Source organism: Macaca mulatta, chromosome 14, assembly GCF_049350105.2.
Source record: "Macaca mulatta isolate MMU2019108-1 chromosome 14, T2T-MMU8v2.0, whole genome shotgun sequence".
Lineage (NCBI taxonomy): Eukaryota > Metazoa > Chordata > Mammalia > Primates > Cercopithecidae > Macaca > Macaca mulatta.
The window spans coordinates 9364015-9384717 of NC_133419.1; the positions used below are offsets into that span (position 1 = coordinate 9364015).

At 51.8% G+C, this 20703-nt stretch overlaps 2 protein-coding genes across 9 annotated transcripts in view; one reads left to right on the forward strand and one right to left on the reverse strand.

The window, feature by feature from the left end:
- Positions 1-697: 697 nt before the first annotated feature.
- Positions 698-7670, reverse strand: ARL2 (ADP ribosylation factor like GTPase 2). 7 transcript variants are annotated; one of them, XR_013403566.1, is made up of 6 exons: positions 7567-7670; positions 4080-4190; positions 3801-3983; positions 2061-2188; positions 1749-1839; positions 698-1162 (listed from the first exon to the last, which is right to left on the reverse strand). XR_013403566.1 is itself a non-coding variant. In XM_015113825.3 (6 exons), exons 1-5 carry the CDS (start codon positions 7629-7631, stop codon positions 1750-1752), a joined length of 510 nt encoding a protein of 169 aa, XP_014969311.3. In that variant the 5' UTR covers positions 7632-7670; the 3' UTR covers positions 698-1162; position 1749. The 7 variants fall into 7 exon arrangements, 6 of the variants coding, with proteins under 6 accessions (XP_014969311.3, XP_014969310.3, XP_077818552.1 ...); XM_015113825.3 differs by having other exon boundaries at positions 2061-2141; positions 3821-3983; XM_015113824.3 differs by lacking the exon at positions 1749-1839 and having other exon boundaries at positions 2061-2141; positions 3821-3983.
- Positions 7671-7821: 151 nt separating this feature from the next.
- The window catches only part of BATF2 (basic leucine zipper ATF-like transcription factor 2), a 32305-nt gene continuing 19423 nt past the window's right edge, over positions 7822-20703 (forward strand). For both annotated transcript variants that reach the window (XM_077962417.1, XM_077962418.1), the window contains exon 1: positions 7822-8002. The gene's annotated coding sequence lies outside the window, so the exon portion shown is untranslated. The remainder of the gene's footprint in view (positions 8003-20703) is intronic.

Below are 20703 nucleotides of genomic sequence, written 5' to 3' on the forward strand. Positions count from 1 at the left end.
GACCCTGGGCCGTGAAAACATCCACCAGTCTTGCCACTTGGACTGGACCCCTGGGGTGGCCTCATTTCCTATCCTTTCCCAGCCTGGCACTGGTTCCGAGTTCCTGTCGCCTTCAGGAAAGGACTCAGCTACCCCTACCTGATGTGGCCCCCTCCCGCCCTCTGGCTGCACTCCCTCCCACACATGACTCTATGCCCCTCCCCATTTCCCAAGAGCCTTTGCTCTTCATGCCTGTCCTGTGATCCCCTCTGCCTGAACCTCTGCTGGCCTCATACAGCTATTCAGGTTGTCCACTGCACATGGGGTCCTGGCTACAACAGAGAATTGGGAGCTGAATTTCAGCCCATGTTCCATTCAAAAAGTTGGAGCCCTGGTCTGGAGCTGTGTCCCTTTTTCTAATTCATACCTATGAGAGTTGGAGTTCCCCTGGTGAACCGTCTTCCCCTTTCTCTACCTGGAAAACTACTCACATTTTATTCCCAGTTTTAACATGACCTCCTCTAGGAAGCCTGCCTGGACTCCTCTGGATGGAATCAGTTGCACCGTGTCCCATGCTTCTATAACTTTTTTTGCATCCCTTTGACATAGCCGCAGCTCACCATTGACTGCAATGGTCTGTTCCTTTCTGTCCCCTGCTGGATTGTGGGTCCCAGGTGGTCTCTAACGCTGTTGAATCAACAAATGACTCAGCCAGGAATCAGGGCAAGGAGTGGTTTATTTCACAGCTGAGTGAAGGATGAGGCCCACAGCCTCGGTAGCAGCAGTAGCAGCTCCTCCCCGCCCAGTCCTCTTTTCTTGGTATGGTAGCCAAAGGCCAGGCCAGGAGCCAGGGAAACAGCCAGGGCACAGCCCTCCCGCCACAGGAGCTGGGTGGCCACAGAGCAGCAGCGGGCAGCAGTAGCAGCAGCAGGTTGGGGTGGAGGAGGGGGAGTGTTAGTTTGGCTGGCTGACTCCCATGCCCCCATGGATAGTGTTTGGTGAGGGTTGGGGGACCTGGACTGCTAGGTGGAGGGACATCTGGAGTGGCTCAGTCAGCTGTGAAGATGCGGCTGGAAATGTCATCCAGGAGCCAGTCGATGCCTGGCAGCAGGTTCTCCCCGGTGACGGCGCTGCAGCCCTGGATGCACCAGTGGTGGCTGCGGATGGAGTCCAGCTCCAGGGCCTGGAAGAACAAAGGTGCTGATGGTGGTGGTCAGTGACTGCAGACCCTGCCTTCCCTCAGCCCCTTCCCTCCCCAGCCCAGAGGAGCTCCATGCCTCCCTCAAGGCCCTGTTCCAGGTCATCCCATCCAGGAAGCCCCGCTGGTCCCTGAGAGACTTTGTCAGCCCCCAGGGGCACCTGGGCTCTCTGTCCAGTACCACACCAGTGCCGCCCCTTAGTGATGTAAATGCAACACGGGCTCTTGAGCATCCACCAGGATCTGGGCATCATGCCAGGAGCCCCACACATCCTCTCTCATTCTCCTCAAGTCCTCATGAGCCAGGGATTGTGTCAGCCATTTCACCAAGGAGGAAACCAAAGTTCAGAGAGGTTAAGCAACCTGCCTAAGGGCACATAGCTCATAAGTGGCACAGCCAAGATTTTAACGCTGCTCTTTCTCACTGTGGTGCTTGAGCACTAGAATCATGGTTAAAATGTGGGCTCTGGGGTCAGACAGGCTTCTGGTCTATTTAGTGGCTGTGTGACCTGGGACAAGTTACCTAATCTCTCTGAGCCTGCTTCACCATGTGTAAAATAATAGTTCTTACCTCATGAGGTTGTTGTGAGAATGAAATGAGTTAATCCATGCAAGGAGCAGAGCATACTGAAAGCACTCTGTTTGTGCTGGCTACTGTTAGCCTGTGAACAACACATGTGCAGTTCTGTCTTCCCCAGGCTGTGGGCCACCCCATGCCTTATTAATCACTGGATCCCCAGTGCCCTGCATAGGTCCTGCCACCTAGCAGGGGCTAATAAATGCTTTTATTATTACTTTTTTTGGTTATTTTTAATAAATGCTTTTAAAATAAAAAAAGTGAGCCCCTTTCTCTCAGTGGGCCTGTCCCAGGGCCTGGACTCACCTCGCGGATGGCGTTAGAGGACAGTGCTCCAGGCAGGTCCTGCTTGTTGGCAAAGATGAGGAGGGTGGCTCCGGCCAGGCGCTGGGGAAGAGAAGACAGAGGGGTGGGGTGGGGACTCAGAGGACAGCCTGACCCCTCCTCTAACGGCCCAGAGCATCTGGGGTGAAGGATCGACCTGGAAGATCAAGGTGAGGCCCTGTGGTGGTGGGAGAGGCCCAGGAGTGAGTTTGTGGACATAGCCATCAAGGCTGGACCACATGGGCGATGGCAGTTCTGGGCCAGGGTTCTGGTTCCAGTCAACCACCACAGGGGACACCGCTGTCCCCCATGCTTCAGCTTCCTCTTCCATAAACAGGGAGGGGTGCTGGATAAGATGATCCCTGAGCTCTCTGTGGTTCTAGACTGCTCCAATCTGATGACCAGACGTGCACAGAGAATGTGATCTCTCCCGCTTCTGGGTTCACACAGCCCTTTAACCGTTCCACTCCCGACAGGCCACGCCGTCCACCTCTGATTCTAGTTGTTTCCACATATGCATCTGTTATTGGGAGATGTGGGTGGACGGGTCTAACCCTTGGGCCTTGACCTGCCTTGACCAGCATCTGATGGCCCTGATCTCATTTGACCTGCTTCACTCACACAGGAGGTGTGTGCAGTGTGCCCAGGACAATCCCGAGTCTGCCTGCAGAATCCCCCCTTTCACTCTCACAAGTGTCCTCATTTTCAACTAAATGCAATGTTGTAGCTTCAATCAAACACTGGAAACAGAAAGTATATTAGTGGAAAAACTGGTGAAATTCAAATAAAATCTGTAATTAAGATAATAGTAATTCACCAATGTTGATTTATTAGTTTGGACAGGCCACGGTTAGGTAAGATGGAGAAGCAAGGTAAAGGGTATATGGGGGACCTCTGTACTATCTTTGCAAGTTTCCTTCTTTTTTTTTTTGAGATGGAGTCTTGCTCTGTTGCCCACTCTGGAGTGCAGTGGCACAATCTCAGCTCACTGCAAGCTCTGCCTTCCAGGTTCACACCATTCTCCTGCCTCAGCCTCCTGAGTAGCTGGGACTACAGGCGCCCGCCACCATGCCCGGCTAATTTTTTGTATTTTTGTAGAGACGGGGTTTCACCGTGTTAGCCAGGATGGTCTCGATCTCCTGACCTCGTGATCTGCCCATCTCGGCCTCCCAAAGTGCTGGGATTACAGGTGTGAGTCACCGCGCCCTGCCCCTTATTTTTTTTTTTTTTTTTTTTGAGACAGGGTCTTGCTCTGTCACCCAGGAGGCTGGAGTGCAGTAGTATGATCACAGCTCACTGCAGCCTCGACCTCCTAGGTTCAACTGATCCTCCTGTCTGAGCCTCCAGAGTAGCTAGGACTACAGGTGCGTGCCACCACCCCTGGCTGAGGTCACACAGCGAAGAGTCAGACTCTTGAGCCAGGCTCCACGGCCTCTCAAAGCTTCATGCTGGCCTTGGGTCATCCTCCCTAAAGCCCAATGATGTGGGTGTCATCATCACCATTTCAAGGCACAGAAACTGATGCTCAGGGTATTGATGTAGTAACACCCCAGGGACGTTAACTCAATCTCAGTCCACAGCATGTGTCCTGCCTCTGGCACCATGGGCCTCCCATGGTGGGGGCCCAGTGAAGGAATGGAGCCTGCCTCTAGTTTCCCTCTGGGGCCACAGACCCCTCTGGGCATCTGCTGAGAAGGCGGCCACATGTCCACACATTTGCACAAAGGGTAGGAGCTGCCCACCTCCTCCACCAGCAGGCTCTGGAGCTCCCGCTGGCAGTCCTGCATGCGCTGGTGGTCCGCGCTGTCCACTACCCAGATGAGGCCGTCGGTGCTCTCAAAGTAGTTCCGCCAGTAGGACCGCAGGGACTTCTGGCCACCCACATCCCAGATGTTCAGCTTGAAGCTGGGCAAGAAGCAGGTGACAAGAGGGTCAGCTGGGCCCCTCTCCCACCTTCCCTGCCCTGCTCTGGGTTGGCCCACCCATGGGGCCCCTGCTCACCCTCGGTGCTCCAGGGTCTTGATGTTGAAGCCCAGTGTTGGGGAGATGGTGTCGATGTCCTCCCCATTGAACTTCTTCAGGATGGTTGTCTTTCCAGCATTGTCCAGGCCACTGGGGCGCAGCAGGTTAAGGAGAAGTCCCTGTTCTCCGCCGGGTGGTGACATCGTCACAGGGGACTCATTATTTTCCGTCATGTATCAAACTGAGTTCAGCACATGCCTGGCCATCATTGGCCCACAATAAATGTGAAAGTATCAAGATATAAATATCATCTCTACTGCCCAAAAGCTCCTTAATTTGTTGAACACCTACTATGTGCCAGACTCTCTTCTGGGTGCTTGAGGACAAAGCCCTGCCCTTAGGAAGCTTACACTCTAGTGGGAAGACAGTCAATAAAGTACAAACAAATGAGAAAAGAAGGAGCTGCCAGGTCCTGGCTAGTACCATCAACACAACAGAGAGGATTTCCGAGAGGGCCATCGGAGGCTCTTTCAGCTCGGGTGCCGGGGAAGGCCCCTCTGAGGTGTCTGGAGTTGAGACCCAAAATACAAGGAGCAAGCTTTTTGAAGAACTAAGGGAAGAACAGGTATCTGGAGGAAGCCACCCTCATGTGTTTCTGGAATATTCCAGACCTGCTACTGCAGAGTGCAAATTAATGGGTGTGCTTACTGTGGGAGGGAACCACCCTCCTCTATCCTCCCAACACTGCAGCTCAGTTGGGCGTGGTGGGGTGGGCAGGTCCTGGACTGGACCACCTCTCCCTGCTCATCGGGGCTGGGGCAAATGAGCCCAGTCCAGGAGAGGGATGAGGAGGAGACTTCCCCTGAGGCCCAGCCTTAGTCCCTGGAACCTGGCCGCTGATGACCCCCTGCCCCCAAGCCATCATCCATGTTTCCTTCCCCTTTTGATCATCCCCACTGGCTGATGAGCTTGCGGTTCTTTCTCCCACCTTCAAAAGAGCAAATAGGCCGGACGCAGTGGCTCATACCTGTAATCCCAGCACTTTGGGAGGCCGAGGCAGGTGGATCGCCTGAGGTCAGGAGTTCGAGACCACCCTGGCCAACATGGCGAAACGCCATCTCTACTAAAAATAAAAAAAATAGCTGGGTGTGGTGCTGGGCACCTGTAATCCCAGCTACTTGGGAGGCTGAGGCAGGAGAATTGCTTGAACTCGGGAGGCAGAGGTTACAGCGAGCCAAGAACCCGCTTCTCCCCCAGTCCTCTCCACCTCAGCAAATGGCTCCTCACCCTTCTAATTGCTCAGGCCAGAAACTTCCATGACCTCACTACTTCCATCATGGTCCAAGTCACCATTCTATCTTGCCTGCATCACTGCAGTGGCCAAACTGGTCTCTGATTCCTTCTATCCTCTGCACTTCTCACTGAAAGGGAAAACCAAAAACCAAAAGGCCCTAGGTGAGGTGGTTCCCAGTCAACAGTCCTCCCCACTCCAGACACACTGCGCTCCTCGCCAGTCCTCTGAACATGCCAGTTAGTCCTCCCAGGGCCTCTGACTTGCTGTTCCCTTTGCTTTAAAGTTTCCCCCCAGACTGCTATAAGGTTCAACCCTCACCTCCCTCATGTACTCAACTGTCACTTTTTTTTGAGACAGAGTTTCTCTCGTCACCCAGGCTGGAGTGTAATGGCTCACTGTAATCTCTGCCTCCTGGGTTCTAGCAATTATCTTGCCTCAGCCTCCTGGGTAGCTGGGATTAAAGGTGTCCACCACCACACCCAGCTAATTTTTGTATTTTCAGTAGAGACGGGATTTCACCATGTTGGCCAGGCTGGTCTCAAACTCCTGACCTCAGGTGATCCATCTGCCTTGGTCTTTCAAAGTGCTGGGATTACAGGTGTGAGCCACCATGCCCTGCCATCATACACTGGCCTTCTTTGACCACCCTAAATTGCATTATTCTCCATATATAGATATGTAGTGGGAGCTCATCCTGGAGCAGTAGAAGGCCGTGTTCCCCAGAAGCATGGTCCAAAGCATGGCCCATATACATATATAATATGTATGGAGAATATATATATGTATAGATAGAGACGGGGTCTATGTTGCTCAGGCTGGTCTCAAACTCCTGGGCTCAAGCGAGCCTCCCACCTCAGCCTCCCAAAGTGCTAGGGTTACAGGTGTGTGCCACTGAGCACCCAGCCTCTATTACATATTTTACTTATTTCCTGTGTTATTATTTTTCTACCCCCCTGCATTACAGAATTTCCATGAAGGTAACATTTTTTTTTTGTTTTAGTACCCTGGCCCCTAGGACAGTGCCTAGCACATATTAGGCACTCAATATTTATCAAATGAGTGAACTGTATGCTTTTCTCAGAGCTCTTTAAAACAGACATGGGGCCGGGCGCGGTGGCTCATGCCTGGAATCCCAACACTTTGGGAGGCCAAGGCAGGTAGATCACTTGAGGTCAGGAATTCGAGACCAGCCTGACCAACAAGGTGAAATCCCGTCTCTACTAAAAATATTCTTTAAAATGAGCCGGGCGTGGTGGTGGGCACCTGTAATCCCAGCTATTTGGGAGGCTGAGGCAGGGGAATCGCTTGAACCCGGGAGGCGGAGATTGCAGTGAGCTGAGATTGCGCCACTGCACTCCTGCCTGGGCAACAAGAGCGAACCTCCGTCTCAAATAAAATAAAATAAAATAAAACAGACATGGGCCGGACTCCGTGGCTCATGCCTATAATCCCAGAGTTTTGGGAGGCTGAGGTGGGAGGATCACTTGAGCCTAGAAATTGGAGGCTGCAGTAAGCCTTGACTGCGCCACTGCACTCCAGCCAGGGCAACAGAGCAAGACCCTATCTCAAAAATGTGAGATTTGATTATTAAGTTATATGTGCACGTAAGCATCTTATCTCCCCTGCCATTCCCCCGCGGGGCCTGGCACAGAGCAGAGGGAACGGGTGTGGGCGCCTAAATGGACTCAGAAGGCGCACAGCGCGCACGGGGCACTCGGGCTCACATACACACATCCTCAGCCACAGGGTCATCCAAGGGCCGCGTAGCACCAAAGAGACAGACTGTTGGATCCACGCTCGAAAGGATCCGCAGAGTCCACATCCGCCACCCGCCACCCCGCACGCCCCCAAGATTCGCAGCTGGAGGGCGGGGCCGGGGCCTGGAACCCTTGGGCCCGGGGGAGATGAGAGCCGGGAAGGCAGCGGCCCCACGCTTGCGCCAGGCCGCCGGTGGTGGCGTCCGAGTCATCTCCGGGACCCACCGCCCCTGACACTCAGGCCACCCGCCGCTGCGCCTGCAGGCCCGCTTCTGCGGCCCTCGGAGCTGGCCCCAGCCCCAGGCCAGGGGTGCTGCGCCTCCCGGCCCCCTGGGCGATTGGTGGGGCCGGCGTGGTGACGCCAGGGGCAGTTGGGACGCGCCGGCCGCCGCGTTCCGCTCCCGACAGGGGGCGCCCGGCACCGCCCGCCCGGCGGGGCCCCGCTACCCCCGCGGCTCCGGCGTCTGGAGGATACAGCATGAGCAGTCGCAGCTCCCGCTCTTTCTGCTTCATCTTCTTCAGAATGGTCAGGAGCCCCATGGTCCCCGGAGCCCCTCCCGGCCGCCGTTTCTTCCCAGTCCCGGGACCCCGCTCCCGGTTCCTATTGGCTATCACGCTCGCCGACGGCATAGCCAATTGGCTGGACGCTCGTTTGGTCCCGCCCCCGCCGCACGTGATCGCGAGGTCGCCCGCGCAGCTGCTGCGAGAGTGCCCCTAGCGGCGCAGGAGCCTTTTGTGCTGCCGCCCGCCCTGAGGCTGCGCCTCCCGAAGGCTGAGGCTGGGGGAGCAAGGGCGACACCCCTATCCTTTCCCCCGCCAGACCGGGGCTCTGGGCCGGAGCGGAAACCTTGAAGTTCCTGAGTTGCATCTTGGCTGCGTCTGACCTCAGAGTCAGAACCCAGGGTCTCCAGGTACGGACGAACTTATCTTGGGGCCAGTGTAGGCCCCTGTTCCCAGCAACACGGTCCAAATCCTGCTCCTCTGGGCCCTCGGCATCGTCCTTAATCTGCCAGTGACAGAGCAGAAAGTTGGGCCTCCCCCTACCCTGCTCCTGTGGCTCTCAGTTCAGGGCGGCGGTGCCCCCTGGAGGCCGTTCGGAAACGTGCGGGGCGTCCCTGGGTTCCAATGACGGAATTGTAGTCCGGTCCCAAAGGCTCCCCCACCCAGAGGCCCAGCGTTTCCCTGTTGAGAAGCACAATTCCTACTTTTGCGGATGGAAAAACCCAGATGGTGCTTAGCACAGTGGCTGGCATGTAGTAGGTGCTCGATAAATAGTTGTTGTTGAATGAATGGCTTTGTCCAAGAGTTTCATTCTTTACCTTAGCGCTTAAGAAGTCCAGAGGAGGCCGGGCGCGGTGGCTCACGCCTGTAATCCCAGCACTTTGGGAGGCCGAGGCGGGCGGATCACAAGGTCAGGAGATCGAGACCACGGTGAAACCCCGTCTCTACTAAAAATACAAAAAATTAGCCGGGCGCGGTTGTGGGCGCCTGTAGTCCCAGCTCCTCGGGAGGCTGAGGCAGGAGAATGGTGGGAACCCGGGAGGCGGAGCTTGCAGTGAGCTGAGATCTGGACACTGCACTCCAGCCTGGGCGACAGAGCGAGACTCCGTCTCAAAAAAAAAAAAAAGAAGTCCAGAGGAAGTGAGGAAATAGGTCAAGCATCAAGCCTATTGTAAACTCAGGAGAGAGCCTTATTGTCTTAATTTGGTGCCCCAGCCGGCTGCAGGCTAAATGTGAATAGGCAGCGCAGAAGATCCTCTCTCATGCTTGGGAAAGAGCTGTCAGCACCAGCTGAAGACAATGGCTAACTCCTGTGTAACTGTTTGCAATGCGCTCCACGTGTTCAGCTTCATCCTCCCTGCAACCCTGAGAGGTTTCTATTCTTTTCGTAGCTATGATAATGGAATCCCAAGTGTTTAAGGAGCATGGGTGAGATTCAAACTCAGGTCTGGTCAATGGTAAAGCACAATGTCTTCATGCCTCCATGAAGTTTGCCTAGACAGCGGTCTGGAAGAAGCTGGAGCTTCCCATCTTGCAGAAAGGGGCTTGTGGTCAGAGGAGGGCTGAACAGATAGGCTGCCTGAGTGGGACCCTTGGGTCAGCACCATTTACCCTCCATCAGACACACACAAAGGAAGAAACTGAGCATAGCGCCTACCCAGAGACTTTGAAACCCAACTAAGATCAAAATGGGAAATGCTAGCTGAGCGTGGTGGGTCACACCTGTAATCCCAGCAGTTTGGGAGGCTGAGGCGGGTGGATCACAAGGTCAGGAGTTCAAGACCAGCCTGGCCAACTTGGCGAAACCCTGTCTCTACTAAGAATACAAAAGATTAGCCGGGTGTGGTAGTGGCACCTGTAATCCCAGCCACTCGGGAGGCTAAGGCAGAGAATTGCTTGAACCTGGGAGGCGGAGGTTGCAGTGAGCCAAGATTGTGCCACTGCACTCCAGCCTGGGCGACAGAGCGAGACTCCATCTCAAAAAAAAAAAAAAAAAAAAAAAAAAAAAGGGAAATGCCTGGAGGTAGGAGCCTGCCATCCTCCTTCTAGGAGCCTGCACCACAGGCATTCTGGATATGACGCGGAAATTCACTGTGGCATAGTTTGGAACAGCAAGAAGTTGGAAAAAACCTAACTGTCTCCAGTGAGGGCAGGTTACCTAAGCCGGGGTAGGTGCATGTGGATTCCATGAAGCCCTTAAAACGTGAAGCGGGCCGGACTCAGTGGCTCATGCCTGTAATCCCAGCACTTTGGGAGACTGAGGTGGGTGAATTGCTTGATCCCAGTAGTTCAAGACTAGCCTGGCCAACTTAGGGAGACTCCCATCTCTACAAAAAATACAAAAATTAGCCAGATGTGCTCACTTGAACCCAGGAGGCAAAGGTTGCAGTGAGCTGAGATTGTACCACTGTACTCTAGCCTGGGCGACAGAGTCTGTTTAAAAAAAAAAAAAAAAAAAAAAAAAAGGCCGCGCGCGGTGGCTCAAGCCTGTAATCCCAGCACGTTGGGAGGCCGAGACGGGCGGATCACAAGGTCAGGAGATCGAGACCATCCTGGCTAACACGGCGAAACCCCGTCTCTACTAAAAACACAAAAAATTAGCCGGGCGAGGTGGCGGCGCCTGTGGTCCCAGCTACTCGGGAGGCTGAGGCAGGAGAATGGCGTAAACCCGGGAGGCGGAGCTTGCAGTGAGCTGAGATCTGGCCACTGCACTCCAGCCTGGGCGACAGAGCGAGACTCCGTCTCAAAAAAAAAAAAAAAAGGCCGGGCGCGGTGGCTCAAGCCTGTAATCCCAGCACGGTGGGAGGCCAAGACGGGCGGATCACGAGGTCAGGAGATCGAGACCATCCTGGCGAACACGGTGAAACCCCGTCTCTACTAAAAAAAAAAAAAAAAAAAAAAAAAGGTGTGATGGTGCACATCTGTGGTCCCAGCTGTCTAGGAGGCTGAGGTGGGAGCCTGGGAGGACGAGGCTGCAGTGAGCCGTGATAATGCCACTACACTCTAGTTTTCATGACAGAGTTAGACCCTGTCTCAAAGAAACAGAAAACAGTGAGGTAGAGCTGTAAGATAGCAGTGTGGAAAGATGTCCGCGCCATATGAAATGAAAAACAAAAACAAATTCAGTCCTGTTTTAGTTTTAAAAATAACATTAGCCGGGCGCGGTGGCTCACGCCTGTAATCCCAGCACTTTGGGAGGCCGAGGCGGGCGGATCACAAGGTCAGGAGATCGAGACCACGGTGAAACCCTGTCTCTACTAAAAATACAAAAAATTAGCCGGGCGTGGTGGCGGACGCCTGTAGTCCCAGCTACTTGGGAGGCTGAGGCAGGAGAATGGCGGGAACCCGGGAGGCAGAGCTTGCAGTGAGCCGAGATCGCGCCACTGCACTCCAGCCAGGGGGACAGAGTGAGACTCCGCCTCAAAAAAAAAAAAAAAAACATTAACTGGAAATATGCCCACTTAGCAATGTCTTTTTTTTTTTTTCTTTTTGAGATGGAGTCTCCTCTGTCGCCCAGGCTGGAGTGCAGTGACCGGATCTCAGGTCACTGCAAGCTCCGCCTCCCGGGTTCACACCATTCTCCTGCCTCAGCCTCCCAAGTAGCTGGAACTACAGGCGCCCGCCACCTCGCCCGGCTAGGTTTTTGTATTTTTTTTAGTAGAGATGGGGTTTCACCGTGTTAGCCAGGATGTTCTCGATCTCCTGACCTCGTGATCCGCCCATCTCGGCCTCCCAACGTGCTGGGATTACAGGCTTGAGCCACCACGCCCGGCCAGCAATGTTTTTTAATCTATGAGATGCAGTCCATTAAGGAAGTGGATTGTAAAATTAGTGTCACAAATAGGTTGAACTGTATGAAATTGCCCATATTTGACAGTTTTGAGTACACAGATGTATTTCAAATGGTTCAACTTAGTAGCATTAACAAAAATGAAACAGAATGAACAGAACTGAAAACATTACTACCTTTACCCATGTAGTAAAGGTAAGTAGTGTTTGCTGAAACATTTGTTTCAGATATTTATACAGATATGAATACTTCTCACTGTGAGTCACAGTCACAAAAGTTTGAAAATCAGTGCAATGCAGCTGTTAACTGGGGAGTAAGTTTGGGAGAACATAAAATTATTGCCTTGGGTGTTTCTTTTTCTTTTTCTTTTTTTTTTTTTTTGAGATAGAGTCTCGCTTTGTCACCCAGGCTGGAGTGCAGTGGCATGATATCGGCTAATTGCAAGCTCCACCTCCCGGATTCACGCCATTCTCCTGCCTCAGCCTCCTGAGCAGCTGGGACTACAGGCGTCCGCCACCACACCCGGCTAATTTTTTCTAGTTTTTTTTTAGTAGAGACAGGGTTTACCCATCTTGGCCAGGATGGTCTCGATCTCCTGACCTCGTGATCCGCCCGCCTTTGTCTCTCAAAGTGCTGAGATTACAGGCATGAGCCACTGCGCCTGGCCTGCCTTGGGCGTTTCTATATTTTCTTTTTTTCTTTGCGACAGAGTCTGACTGTGTCGCCCAGGCTGGAGTGCAATGGCACAGTCCCGGCTCACTGCAACCTCCGCCTCCTGGGTTCAAGCGATTCTCCTGCCTCAGCCTTCTGAGTAGCTGGGATTACAGGCATGAGCCACCATGCCCGGCTAATTTTTATATTTTCAGTAAAGACAGGGTTTCACCATGTTGGCCAGAGTGGTCATAAACTCCTGGCTTCAAGAGATACGCCTTCCTCAGCCTCCCAAAGGGCTGGGATTACAGGTGTTAGCCACTGCACCCAGCCTTGGATTGTTTTATTTCCTACCAGTAGCATTGAAAGAACTTGTTCAAATGTCTGGCTTAAAGTCTTGCCTGTCCATGCTGTTGTTCCCAGGGGCCACATAGTAGAATTTCAGTGAATAGAAATTAAAAAAAAAAAAAAATCCAAGGTCTGTGAAAAAGGAGGAGTTCAGGAAGTCACTATGTTTAACTTTTTTTTTTGAGATGGAGTCTCACTCTGTCGCCCAGGCTGGAGCGCAGTGGCACAATCTCAGCTCACTGCAAGCTCCGTATCCCGGGTTCACGCCATTCTCCTGCCTCAGCCTCCAGAGTAGCTGGGACTACAAGCGCCCACCACTACGCCTGGCTAATTTTTTGTATTTTTAGTAGAGATGGGGTTTCACCGTATTAGCCAAGATGATCTCATTCTCCTGACCTCATGATCCACCCGCCTCGGCCCCCCAAAGTGCTGGGATTACAGGCGTGAGCTACTATGCCCGGCCAACTATATTTAACTTTTTAAACATTTTTTAGAGACAGAGTCTCACTCTGTCACCCAGGCTGGAGTACAGTGGCACGATCATGGCTCACTGCAGCCTCAAGCAGTCCTCCCACGTCAGTCTCCTGAGTAACTGGGACTACAGGTGCTTGCCATCAAGCCTGGCTAATTTTTTGTATTTTTAGTAGAGACGGGGTTTCACCGTGTTAGCCAAGATGGTCTTGTTCTCCTGACCTCGTGATCCACCCGCCTCGGCCCCCCAAAGTGCTGGGTTTACAGGCGTGAGCTACCACGCCCGGCCAACTATATTTAACTTTTTTAACATTTTTTAGAGACAGAGTCTCACTCTGTCACCCAGGCTGGAGTGCAGTGGCACGATCATGGCTCACTGCAGCCTCAAGCAATCCTCCCACGTCAGTCTCCTGAGTAACTGGGACTACAGGTGCATGCCATCAAGCCTGGCTAATTTTTAAAATTTTTTTGTAGAGATGAGGGTCTCGCTGTGTTGTCTGGGCTGGTCTTGAACTCCTGTGCTTAGGTGATCCTCTCACCTCAGCCTCCCAAAGTGCTGGGATTACAGGCTTGAGCCACCGCGCCCGGCCAAGCCTGGCTAATTTTTAAAATTTTTTTGTAGAGACGAGGGTCTCGCTGTGTTGTCTGGGCTGGTCTTGAACTCCTGTGCTTAGGTGATCCTCTCACCTCAGCCTTCCAAAATGCTGGGATTACAGGCATGAGCCACCCCACTTGGCCTGTGTTTAACTTTTGAAGAACTGACTGTAGCTAGGAATTGGGTGGAGAGGCGTTTAAAGACAAGTAAGGGGCCTAATTACAAGCTGTGTTTTCATTTGCCTCATGGAAAGGACGAAAGAGAGCTCTTTTTTCTTTTCTTTTTTTTTTTTTTTGAGATGAAGTTTTGCTTTTGTTGCCCAGGTTGGAGTGTGATGGTGAAATCTCAGCTCGCTGCAACCTCCATCTCCCAGGTTCAAGCGATTCTCCTGCCTCAGCCTCCCAAATAGCTGGGATTACAGGCATGTACCACCATGCCCAGCTAATTTTTGTATTTTTAGTAGAGACGGGGTTTCACCATGTTGGTCAGGCTGGTCTCAAACTCCTGACCTCAAGTGATCCACCCACCTCAGCCTCCCAAAGTGTTGGGAATACAGGTGCGAGCCAATGCGCCTGGCTTTTCTTCTTTCTGTTTTTTTACTTTCAAGCAGAGGAACAGAAGAGAGCTCTTAAATAAAATCTTTGGGCCGGGCGCGGTGGCTCAAGCCTGTAATCCCAGCACTTTGGGAGGCCGAGACGGGCGGATCACAAGGTCAGGAGATCGAGACCATCCTGGCTAACATGGTGAAACCCCGTCTCTACTAAAAATACAAAAAACTAGCCGGGCGAGGTGGCGGGCGCCTGTAGTCCCAGCTACTCCGGAGGCTGAGGCAGGAGAATGGCGTGAACCCGGGAGGCGGAGCTTGCAGTGAGCTGAGATCCGGCCACTGCACTCCAGCCTGGGCGACAGAGCGAGACTCCGTCTCAAAAAAAAAAAAAAAAAATCTTTGGGAAATACCTTTGGAAGAAAACTAGGAAAGAAGATGTATAGAGCTGTAGTTATATATAACTGTGAATATGAATATATATATATATATGTATTTTTTTTTTTTTTAACAAGAAAGAATCGTGAAATTAAAATACCCAAATCGTGACATCTGTGAAACCTGCTTTTGAAGGGGAAACTTCTTAGGGCTGAGTAAGTGGCTTGTAACCTGAGGAGAGATCTAGAGCCTTTTACCAAGGCATATTTACCCAACACCTGGAAAGAAAAGTTTGGCATTATTATTATTATTTTTGAGAGAGGGTCTCACATTATTATTATTATTTCTGAGACAGGGTCTCACTCTATCACCCAGGCTGAAGTGCAGTGGCACAGTCACGGCTCACTGCAGCCTTGATCTCCCTGGGCTCAGGTGATCCTCCCACCTCAGCCACCTGAGTAGCTGGGACTAAAGGTCTGTGCCACCACACGCAGCTAATTTTTGTATTTTTTGTAGAGACTGGGTTTTGCCACGTTGCCCAGACTGGTCTCGAACTCTGGGCCCCAAGTGATCCTCCCATCTTGACCTCCCAAAGTGCTGGGATTACAGGCGTGACCCACTGTGCCGGGCCTGAAAATTTGGCATTATAGTTTTAATTTTAAAAAGTAAATCATTTAAATCAGCCATCATATTTCATGTGTTACCTTTATAATAATAACAAAAGTAACAAAACTCTATATTATGGAACCAGAATGAAAAAAGGCCGGGGGAGAAGACTCTGCTTAAATTAGAATTACTGACCATTAAGCATTAGGAAGGAGTATACCCAAGTATTTTATTTATTTATTTATTTGTTTATATATCTAAATATTTATTTTTAAGTTTGCTCTAGACACACAGTTTCTGTTTTAATTTTTTTTTTTTTTTTTTTTGAGACAGGGTCTCTTTCTGTCGTCCAGGCTGAAGTGCAGTGGCATGATCACAGCTCACTGCAGCCTCGTCCTCCCAGGCTCACATGATCCTCCCACCTCAGCATCCCAAGTAGCTGGGACCACAGGCACATGCTACCATGCCCAGCTATTTTTTAAAATTTTTAATTTTTTTTTCTTTTTTTTTTTTTTTTTTTTTTTTGAGACGGAGTCTCGCTCTGTCGCCCAGCCCAGGCTGGAGTGCAGTGGCGCGATCTCGGCTCACTGCAAGCTCCGCCTCCCGGGTTCACGCCATTCTCCTGCCTCAGCCTCCCGAGTAGCTGGGACTACAGGCGCCCACAACCGCACCCGGCTAATTTTTTGTATTTTTTTAGTAGAGACGGGGTTTCACCGTGGTCTCGATCTCCTGACCTTGTGATCCACCCGCCTCGGCCTCCCAAAGTGCTGGGATTACAGGCGTGAGCCACCGCGCCCGGCCCAATTTTTTTTTCTTAAATAATGATGAGGCTGGGCATGGTGGCCTTTTCCTGTAATCCCAGTACTTTGGAAGGCCAAGCTGGGTGGATCACCTGAGGCCAAGAGTTTGAAACCAGCCTGGCCAACATGGCAAAACCTCGTCTCTATTAAAAATACAAAAAATTGGCCAGGTGTGGTCACGCGTGCCTGTAGTCCCAGCTACTTGGGAGGCTGAGGCATGAGAATCGCTTGAACCCGGGGGCGGCGGGTGGCAGTGGAGGTTGCAGAGATTGCACCACTGCACTCCAGCCTGTATGAGACAGAATGAGACTGTCTCAAAAGAAAATTAAAAAAAAAAAAAAGAGGGAGCAAGTTATGATTGTGTTCGTGTGTGACAAGCAGCACTTATATCTGGTGTAAATTGCTCCAGATTTCTTATGCTTATAAAGGAGTCTCAATAAGAGATGGGAAATTGGGTTCTCTGGATTCTTAGTTTTCCCTGTTTAACCCTCACTGTCATTTGTTGCCCTCTGTGGACTTGCCTTATTTTTCTGCAGTGTTGCAGCAAGTGAAATATTCTCCATGCAGCTGCTCATGAAACCTGAACCAGGAGGTAGCAGATATCTGTGTTAGAGGAGTCTCTTTCCCTTATAGATGATGTAAGTTAAATTACTACCCAGTCTAGAGTGCACCAGCTTCAGACATAATGCACAAACCATGTCACTGGGAGTCAAACTCTTACTCTATGTGCTGTCCTCTGGGCTGGCTACATTCTCAGGCAGAGCCCGCCCATGGGAGTGGGTCGGCCACCAGAAACACCATCTTAGTAGCACCCCAGGGGGGCACATCCCCAGCACCTACCACTTTCCCAGTAGCTCCAAGGAAAGTCCCAGGCCTGGCCTTCCTTGGTCTGGCTTGGGTCACGTGCCTATTCCTGACATCAATCACTGTGACCAGGTGAGATTGGCAAGGCCAGGGCCCCAGGCCCATGCTGGAGCACAGGGTTGAGGTCACCTTGTTGCCCAGGTTAACCTCAAAATCCTAGGCTCAAGTGATCTCCCCACCTTGGCCTCCCAAAGCGTTGGGATTACAGGTGTGAGCCACCACGTCCGGCCTATTTAATTCTTTTAAACTTTTATACATTGTTTATATTAGATTGTTTATGATAAAGTCACAGTTTTAATGAGAAGACAGAAAACCTGTTTTCCCTCTCTGATAAGACAATCTATGATGCCAGTCTTATTTTTTGGACCACATGCCTGTGACAGAGGCACCAACCAGCACGTGCTGGCAGCTTACCCAAGTGTAGGTTTTGTCCCACTACTTAATAAGCAAAGAACTGGAAGCACAGAGATGGCAACTGCATACAGACCATAGTTCTGCCCTCCTACCGCTCATCTTCCTGTAGGTCTTTTTTTTTTTTTTTTTGAGACAGTCTCACTCTGTCACCCAGGCTGGAGTGCAGTGGTGCGATCTTGGCTCACTGCAACCTCCACCTCTCGGGTTCAAGCGATTCTCCTGCCTCAGCCTCCCGAGTAGCTGGGATTACAGGCATGCACCACCATGCCTGGCTAATTTTTATATTTTCAGAAGAGACAGGGTTTCACCATGTAGGCCAGGCTGGTCTTGAACTCCTGGGTTCAAGTGATCCACCCACTTCGGCCTCCCAAAGTGCTGGGATTACAGGCGTGAGCTGCTGCGCTCAGCCTCTGCAGGTTTTACATATCCAAAGACAGCTGGGTCCCTAGTGCTGGTCACTGATGATTCAGTGGGTGTGTACATCCTGCATGCCACTGCTGCATGCCTCATAAGACAAGTCAGAGTTTTCGAGCATCTTCATTACAGGTCTTAGCCCATCTGCCAGTGTGGGAGGCAACAGAGGCATCCTCCCCAATTTCCAGATGACAAAAGGAGGTGTTATTCATCCCCCAAGGGCACATGACATCTGCAAGCTATTCCAGAACCTTCAGAGGTAGAAAGGACTTGAAAATCTGAGCTCTTCCAACAGCCACGTGCTCGTCCACCTCACCTGTTGCCTGTGCTGGATGCTTCCTGCCTCTATGGGGCTGAGCCTGGTGAATGAATGCAGGAGAAACTGCTGCCTCTGGCTGCCTGTGTCCTGCTGTGCCCTTACTCTGGAACCTGAGAGGCAGGTACCCCTCTTCTCTCCATGTGACAGACCCCCCCACTCACCTGGATCGCTGCAGCAGTCTCCTGACCAGCTTCCTTGCTCACCTGCTCCAAGGCACAGAGACCTTTTTATTTTTATTGATTTATTGAGACAGAGTCTCACTCTGTCGCCCAGGCTGGAGTGCAGTGGCGTGATCTTGGCTCACTGCAACCTCTGCCTCCCGGGTTCAAGTGATTCTCGTGCTGCAGCTTCCAGAGTAGCTGGGATTACAGGCATGAGCCACCATGTCTGGCTAATTTTTGTATTTTTAGTAGAGATGGGGCTTCACCATGTTGGCCAGGCTGGTCTTGAATTCCTGACCTCAGGTGATCCACCTACCTTGGCCTCCCAAAGTGCTGGGATTACAGGCATGAGCCACAGTGCTCGGTCAACCCTTTTATTTTTTATTTATTTTTATTTATTATTGCTATTATTATTATTTTGAGATGCAATCTCAGTCTGTTGCCTAAGCTGGAGTGCAGTGGCTCCTGCTTCAGCCTCCCAAGTAGCTGGGATTACAGGCGTCCACCACCACGCCCAGCTAATTTTTGTGTTTTTGGTAGAGACAGGGTTTCGCCATGTTGGCCAGGCTGGTCTCAAACTCCTGATCTCTGGTGATCCGCCCACATCCGCCTCCCAAAGTGCTGGGATTACAGGTGTGAGTTACCGTGCCAGGCCTGAGATGGAGTCTTGCTCAGCAGTGCAATCTCGGCTCACTGTAGCCACTACCTCCTGGGTTCAAATGATCCTCCCACCTCAGCCTCCCAAGCATGCGCCACCACGTCTGGCTAATTTTTGTATTTTTAATAGAGACAGGGTTTCATCATGTTGGCCAGGCTGGTCTTGAACTCCTGACCTCAAGTGATCCTCCTGCCTCGGCCTCCCAAAATGCTGGGATTACAGGTGTGAGCCACCATGCCCGACCAGGGACCCTTTTAACCTCTGCATCAGATCACATTCTCCTCTGCTTAGAGCCCTCTGGTGCTCTCTGTATCTTTCAGAGTAAAAGCCCAAGGTTCTCACTGGCCTAAGAGCCCCTGCGTGAATGGCCCGTGGCCTCCACCCCAATTTCTTGCTCCCTCGACCCTGCCAGTCCCGGGAGTCCACTACACCACTCTGCCCCCGACCCCAGCCAGTACCTCACTGTCATGGCTCTCTCCTCTTCAATTCTTTGCTCAAATATCCAATGTCAAAAACAATTTTTGTTTGTTCAAATGTCTCAATGAGGCTCAGTCTGACCCCACTATTTACATGTGAAATCTCCCACCCCACACTCCCCACGGCCCTTACCTAGCTCTCTTTTCCCTGTGGTACCTGTGGACTCCCACCAGACTAGATAATTCACTTAATAGAATTATTGTCTCCCTGCTCCTCCCTAGGATGGAAATGCCACAAGGGCAGGACTTGGATCTTTTTTAAAAAACAGATGTCTCGCAGCACCCAGAGCAGGGCCTGCCACATAGGAGATGCTCAGGATATAGTTGCTGGGTGATAGAAATAAGGATAGAGGTTTGTGAATTGCTTTCTAGCTGCTCACACAGACAGGAAGCAGCAGGGCTTCACCAGGCTTGTTCTCGCCATCAGGTTTCTCAGCCCCCAAACCGTGGCAGACCCGGCTCCCACTCTCTGAGATCCCCACAGATTCCAACTCCCACACCGGCCCCAAATCAAAAAGGGCGTCTTGGCTGGGCATGGTGGCTCATGCCTGTAATCCCAGCACTTGGGGAAGCCGAGGCAGGTGGATCACCTGAGATCAGGAGTTTGAGACCACCCTGGCCAACATGGCAAAACTCCATCTCTACTAAAAATAAAAAAAATAGCTGGATGTGGTGCTGGGCATGGTGCTGGGCACCTGTAATCCCAGCTACTTGGGAGGCTGAGGCAGGAGAATTGCTTGAACTCGGGAGGCAGAGGTTACAGTGAGCCAAGATCGTGCCACTGCACTCCAGTCTGGGCGACAGAGTGAGACTCCATCTCAAAAAAAAAAAGAAAAAAGAAAAAGGGCACCTCGGCTGGGCGCAGTGGCTCACGCCTGTAATCCCAGCACTTTGGGAGGCCGAGGCGGGTGGATCACAAGGTCAGGAGATCGAGACCATCCTGGATAACATGGTGAAACCCTGTCTCTACTAAAAATACAAAAAATTAGCCGGGCGTGGTGGCGGGCGCCTGTAGTCCCAGCTACTTGGGAGGCTGAGGCAGGAGAATGGCGTGAACCTGGGAGGCAGAGCTTGCAGTGAGCCGAGATCGGGCCACTGCACTCCAGCCTGGGGGTCAGACCGAGACTCCGACTCAAAAATAAAAAAAGGGGGGGGGCATCTCATAGGTACCCCTCCCCATGGGTGCCGGGGAAGGGAAGACTCAGCCCCAGAGTGGAAGGCAGGTGGCAGTGCTGGGGGAGGCACCCAGGTCTCTGTCTGCAGCACCAACCTCGGTTCATTGCTAGTCCCTTGTTTAGAAAAAAGCCTCCCAAGAGGTACAGGCAGGCCCTGGCCTCCCGCACAGCAAGAAGGACCCTGAGAAGTCATTGTCAAGTTCCTTCATTTTATTTTATTTATTTTGAGACACGATCTTGCTCTGTCTCCCAGGCTGGAATGCAGTGATGTGATCTCAGCTCACTGCAACCTCTGCCTCCCAGGCTCAAGTGATCCTCCCATCTCAGCCTCCTGAGTAGCTGGTACTGTAGGCTCACGCCACCATGCCCAGCTAATTTTTGTTTTCATTTTTGGGGTGGTTGTTGTTGTTGTTGTTGTTGTTGTTGTCAGAGATGGGGTCTTGCCGT